The sequence below is a fragment of the Mercenaria mercenaria genome, chromosome 6 (genome assembly GCF_021730395.1).
Source record: "Mercenaria mercenaria strain notata chromosome 6, MADL_Memer_1, whole genome shotgun sequence".
Taxonomy (NCBI): Eukaryota; Metazoa; Mollusca; class Bivalvia; order Venerida; family Veneridae; genus Mercenaria; species Mercenaria mercenaria.
The window spans coordinates 73,616,992-73,623,959 of NC_069366.1; the positions used below are offsets into that span (position 1 = coordinate 73,616,992).

General features: G+C 38.5%; 1 protein-coding gene across 1 annotated transcript in view; it reads left to right on the plus strand.

Moving 5' to 3' along the window:
* The window catches only part of LOC128558082 (phosphorylase b kinase regulatory subunit beta-like), a gene marked incomplete at its 5' end in the record, with an annotated part of 37,490 nt that extends 30,727 nt beyond the window's left edge, over nt 1-6,763 (plus strand). The window contains 2 exons of the mRNA XM_053546899.1: nt 5,406-5,588; nt 6,430-6,763. Of these exons, the coding sequence (XP_053402874.1) occupies nt 5,406-5,588; nt 6,430-6,633 (387 nt within the window). The remainder of the gene's footprint in view (nt 1-5,405; nt 5,589-6,429) is intronic.
* Nucleotides 6,764-6,968: the final 205 nt, after the last annotated feature.

Sequence of the window (6,968 nt, forward strand, 5' to 3'; positions counted from 1 at the left end):
CACCACTGTAGAAAATAACTATATTTTTAGCTCACTTGTCACATAGTGACAGGGTGAGCTTTTGTGATCGCCCTTTGTCTGCCATTGTCCGTCTGTCCACAATTTCCTTGTGAACACATTAGGGACAACATTTTGTATTTGATTTAAATCAAACTTGCACACAACTTGAATAGGCATAATATCTCAGTTCCTTCTGAAAACTGGCCAGATTCCTTCATGGGTTCCAGAGTTATGGCCTATTAAATGGCCAAAATTTGCCATTTTTGGCTTGTGAACACAATAGGGACCATATTTTGCAATCAGCTTTAATAAAACTTGCACACAACTTGTATGGGCGTAATAGCTTGGTTCCTTTTGAAAACTGGCCAGATTCAATCATGGGTTCCAGAGTTACGGCCCCTTAAAGGGCCAGAAATTGCCGTTTTTGGCTTGAGAACATGATAAAGACCACATTTTGCAATTGATTTTAATCAAACTAGCACACAACTTGTATTGGCATAATATCTCGGTTCCTTTCGAAAATTGGCTAGATCACTTCATGGGTTGCAGTGTTATGGCCCCTTAAAGGGCCAAAATTTGCCATTTTTGGCATGTGAACACGATAGAGACAGCATTTTGCTATTGATTCTAATTTAACTTGCACACAACTTGTATTGGCATAATGTCTCATTTCCTTTCGAAAACTGGCCAGATCCCATCATGGGTTGCAGAGTTATGGCCCCTTAAAGGGCCAAAATTTGCTAATTTGGCTTTTGCAGCCATATAGCTCGAGACTTCATTTAAGGTTTGATATTACACAAACTCGCAAAATATCTTCAGCAACAATAAATCTTGGATTCAATGATTAATCCAGTCATAGGTTCCCAGTTATGTCCCCTGATTGACCATAAAAGAGCCAAGGTTTAGTAATTTTAACCTTGTGAACACGATAGAAGTAACATTTTATATTTGATTTTAACCACACTTACACACAACTTAAGTCACAGTAAGATCTTGGTTTCTTATGAAAACCGGCTAGATTCCATGATGTGTTCTAGAGTTACTGCCCCTGAAAGGGGCAAAATGTTCTATTTTGGCCCTTTTAGCCATATAGAGGTTTCATTTATGCTTTGATTTGATAAAAACTTGCACCTAATGATTATCTCGATGATCTCTTGGCTTGGATTGAAACTGGGTCATGTCAGGTCAAAAACTAGGTCATCAGGTCCAATCAAAGGAAAAGCTTGTTAACAACCTGGAGGCCACATTTATGACCCTGTCTTCATAAAAAATGGTCAGAATGTTTAACTTGATGATTTCTAGGCCAAGTTAAGAACTGGGTCATATGGGGTCAGAAACTAGGTCATTAGGTCAGATCAAAGGAAGAGCTTGTTAACACTCTTCAGGTCACATTTATGAACCTATCTTCATGAAACTTGGTCAGAATTTTTATGCCCCCGAAGGGAGGCATATAGTTTTTGAATGGTCTGTCAGTCTGTCCGCAATTTTCGTGTCTGGTCCATATCTTTGTTATCAGCGGATAGATTTTCAAATAACTTGGCATGAATGTGTACCACAGTAAGACGACGTGTCGCGCGCAAGACCCAGGTCCGTAGCTCAAAGGTCAAGGTCACACTTAGACGTTAAAGGTCATTTTTCATGATAGTGCATTGATGGCCGTGTCCGGTCCATATCTTTGTCATCCATGGATGGATTTTCAAACAACTTGGCATGAATGTGTACCACAGTAAGACGACGTGTCGCGTGCAAGACCCAGGTCCAAAGGTCAAGGTCACACTTAGACGTTAAAGGTCATTTTTCATGATAGTGCATTGATGGGCATGTCGGGTCCATATCTTTGTCATTCATGCATGGATTTTAAAATTATTGGGCATGAATGTGTACCACAGTAAGACGACGTGTCACGCGCAAGACCCAGGTCCGTATCTCAAAGGTCAAGTTCACACTTAGACGTTAAAGGTCATATTTCATGAAAGTGCATTGATGGGCGTGTCCAGTCCATATCTTTTTCATTCATGCATGGATTTTAAAATAACTACGCATGAATGTGTGGCACAGTAAGACGACGTGTCACGCGCAAGACCCAGGTCCGTAGGTCAAAGGTCCTAAACTCTAACATCGGCAATAACTATTCATTCAAAGTGCCATCGGGGGCATGTGTCATCCTATGGAGACAGCTCTTGTTATCTTGATGATTCCTAGGCCAAGTTTGAAATAGGGTCATATGGGATCAAAAACTAGGTCACCCAGTCAAATCAAAGGAAAAGCTTATTGACACTCTTGTTCATTTGATGTGCATGAAACTTGATCAGAATGTTTGTCTGCATGAAATATCAAATGAATTTTTATCTGGGTCATATTGGGTCAAAAACTAGGTCACCAGGTCTGACCTGATCAAAGAATAAACTTGTTTACACCCTAGGGGGCACATTTTTTAGCTCGACTATTCGAAGAATAAGTACAGCTATCCTACTCACCACAGCGTCGGCATCACACCTTGGTTAAGTTTTTCGTACCAGTCCACATTTTGACAAAGTCTTTTGAGATAAAGCTTTGAAACTTTCAAACCTTGTTAACCATCACCATGGCCATTTATAGGCAAGAGCACATAACTCCATCAAGGATTTTGGCTGAATTATGGCCCTTTTTGACTTAGAAATCTTGGTTAAGTTTTTCGTACCAGTTCATATTTTGTGTAAAGTGTTTGACATATGGCTTTGAAACTTTTATCACATGTTCAGTATAGTAGTCTCTATCTGTAGGAAAGAGTACATAACTCTGTCATCTATTTTGGCTGAATTATGGCCCTTTTTGGACTTGGAAATTTGTTCTGTTTTTATACAAGTCCACGTTTTGTCAAAACTATTTGACATATTGCTTTTAAACTTTGAACACTTGTTTATCATCATGATTTCAATCTGTAGGCAAGAGTACATGACTTTGACAACTATTTTGGCTGCATTATGGCCCTTTTTGGACTTTGAAATTGGTTCACACATTACCATTTAGTGCAAGACTTACCAAAATCCACAAATACAGGAACATTGTTTGTCTAATCTTTTTTTTTTTCTTTTGTCTGAATATCTGTGGTAATATTTTGACCCCATTCTTCAATCAGTTCTTCGAATAGTCGAGCGCGCTGTCATCCGATAGCTCTTGTTTTATTCTATCTTCATAGATTTTGGTCAGAATGTTTGTTTTCATGAAGTCTTTGATGATTTTAAATCAGGGTCACGTGGGGTCATAAACTAGGTCACTAGGTCAAATCATAGGAAAAGCTTGTATGCACTCTAGTGGCCACTTTTTTGCCGGAAGCTTTGTCAGGATGTTTTTCATGAAATTTTGGACAAGTTTGAATATGGGTCATGTAGGGTAAAAATCTTGGTCACTGGGTCAATAAAAGAAAATGCTTGTTTACACTCAAGAGGCCATGGTTTTTTTTTGGTCCAAATCTTAATGAAAATTGGTCAGAATATTTGTCTCCATGAAATCACTAGGTAAACATGTTACACTGTTATGGTGTGTTACACAGTTGAGCAGCCCAGGGCCATCTTGGCCCTCATGTTTATTTTACAGAAACAACTCTGTCGGACATGACTATAATTGTTATATGACTGAAAGATATTGTTTATTTTACAGCAACTGCCTCTCTCAAACATGACCTTTTAGTATATTGTTGATTTTACAGCAAACAACACTTATCAGAGTGACATGACTATATTGTTTAATTTATTGCATGCACACTATCTGATTATTATAAGACTGTATAATTTACAGCAACACACTGTTGGACATGTCTAATTAATATATTTTACATGACAGCGCCGTAGCCACACTGAGGCAAACCGAGGCAGCTGCCGCGGTTAAAATTTGAGGAGCCAAAAAAGAAAAAAAAGAGTAAAATATAGGCCTATCACAATCATGAAAAATTCAGTTATTAAAGTTCAAAAAAGTTATTAATATCAATAGAATATACCAGAAATCATTTGCCTCATTACATCCTTGAGGCAAGGTGAGGTATAAATTCTAGCAGTCATATTGATAGCTTTGCCAGGCCCGGACTACCCCTTCCCAAACCCCAGTTGACTGAGAAGTGACCTTTACTCATCAAAGTTAAACCCGACTGTTTATTATTGTTATTATCAAATTTAAATCCAAAAACGCACCAGAGGCCACTATTTCGTACCGATATTTCAATATTTTCTAGGGGAAGAGCCCCCTGACCCGATAAAATGAGGTGGAACCACCATATCTCAAAATTTAGACCATAAAATGCACCGGAGGCAACAACTTCATAACTGTATTTCACTTTTCTTTTCCAGGGGGAGAGCCATTTGACTCCCCCTAACATAAGAGTGTTCCCCATTCAGTACCTAAACACTTACACCAAACAATGCACCATAGGCCTCCATTTTGTATATGTATTTCAAACTTTTCTAGGAAGAGAGCCGCCTCCCCTCCCCTGACCACACTAAAATGATGGGGGAAACCCCCGCCCATACTATAAAAGTTTATACCTGTATTCCATTTTTTTTCAGAGGGAGAGCTCCCTGAACCCCACCTCTAAAATGAGGGGTTTCCCCCTATAATACCTCAAAATAATGACAAAATATGTACCACAGGCCACCATTTCGGATATGTATTTCAAAATTTTCCAGGAAGAGAGCCCACTGACCCCACTAAAATGAGGGGGAAATCCCCACCATTCCTTGAAATTTAAACCGAAAAAATGCACAAGAGGCCACCATTTCATACCTGTATTTCAAAAATTTCTGGGGAGAGATCCCCTGACACCCGCTCCCCCTGACACCCGCCCCCCCTGACATGGACAGAGCCCCCTTCCGTACCTACCCCCTCTCGGGCTATAAACTAATAACCTATTAGTAAACTGAAAAAAATTGCATGTTCTTGTATGTCTTTACTGATGCCTTTATTTATTGCCTTTAATTACAAAAATATAAGACTAGGATAATTCCCCAATTATCCTTGTAATCAATGTAATTGTTTTCTAAAAATATGAAAGTAACTGTGATAAATAAAGCTAAAAGGACGATTTTTACTGTGATATAACATGTCTGAATGGGCCTTAGAACGCACAAGAAACTTCTTGGGGACAAAAATTCCAGGGGCGGGGATATGCCCTTAGTCTGTTACACTGATCTGTCTAGAAATACAGAGGTTAATATGTAATATAAATGCGTGAAAGAGTCTAGGTATGCCGTCGGATCCCCTAGATTGCCTCGGTTAAAATTAGCGTCTGGCTACGGCACTGCATGACTGTACTGTTGTTGTTTTTTTGCTTGACTGTATAGTTGTTTTAAAGCAACCACAAGGTCTTACATGATGTTATTGTGTATTTTACAGCAAACTCAATGTTGGACATGACTATATTGTTTGTTTTACAGCAACCAACATTGTCTGACATGACTATGCAAGAGTTGAATTTCTCGTTACTTGTTGAACAAATGCTGAGTAAGATCGTGGATCCAGCATACCGGCAGTTGATGGTAGAGGCATTTATGGTTGTATCAACGATACTGAGGAGAAACCCAGAACTTGTTTTCCATCAGTCCGTCAACATGGACAGGGTCTGTATATATTCTATACTATACAGTAATAGCAATAGCAGTTTGCATATATTCTTTGTTTATATATATACAGCCATATTGTATAAAATTGTTTGATATCGTGGTCATTAAATTTCATTATTTTGTCAAAAACTTCGATATGATGGGGATATGAAAACCGCCTCGGTAGCCCAGTGGTAGAGCCTCCGCTTCGAGTGCGGGAGGTCCTGGGTTCGATCCCCGGCCGCGTCATACCAAAGACGTAAAAAATGGTACTAGCAGCTTCCTCGCTTGGCGCTCAGCATTAAGAGGATAGTGCTAGGACTGGTCAGCCCGGTGTCAGTATAATGTGACTGGGTGGGGTATCATGCCACGTGTCTATGGCGTGATATTCCAGTGAGGCAGCACTATAAAGTTGGGCATTGTGCTCACTGCTACAAATAGACACCATCCTTTATATGACTGAAAAATTGTTGAAAAAGATGTTAAACCCGAACACACACACACATGTGGTGATATGAAAGATAGATAAATAGAAAATTTGCCTGCTTGTTATGATTTATTATTGTGCATTGATTCAACCAAGAAATCCATGAAAGTTACTTCCCCGTTCATATTAATGATATAATAGTATTTTCATTTTAAATGATTTGTAATGACAACAAACTTGTTAAAATTGAAACAACTACTACTTTATATGAAATGAATATTGCGCATGTTAGAAATACTTTTAATATGGCAGAGCAGAACTACGTTAAAACAGGTGTAGGAGTACTGTAAAGAAATGATAAAAAACTTCAGTAAGTCTGTAATGATTATATGTAGCAAAACATCAAGTAGTTATCTGTATTTCTCTTAACAGGCAATTCAAGATGCATTTGAAGAGTTTCAAAAAGATCGTAGCAGACTGGACGGCCATGAAAAACAGGACGATATGAGGTGCTTCTTTAACACCATGCCTAATGTGAAACATGGAACAACAAGCTATATCATTAAAGCTGTGGTTAAAAACTTACTAGATGGAGACATAAAAGTATCAATGGAAGACATGTGTTGTATTTCTTGAGGTCAGCGCTTTGGAGCTTCAATCGAAATATTGAAATGTTCCCGCCATTTTTGAAATGAAGGAGAGTTTTTCCTCACCACTTGTGATGTGTTTAAAGGAGGAAAGAAAACAGAGCTTTTTAAGCGGTGATTATAGCAGTTTTGAGATCCAAAATCTTGTTAACAAAATGTGTGACTCCCTTTCTTTGATTTTGTTGTGGCAAGTACTTTTTACAACATTTGAAATGCAATGGTACACTGTTCAGGCTGCTTTTTATTTAGCAGTCTAGTCATTAATCAGAACTTAATTGAATTCAATGTGACTTGTAAACTAACCCCTGTGTGTAGGGCATTTAT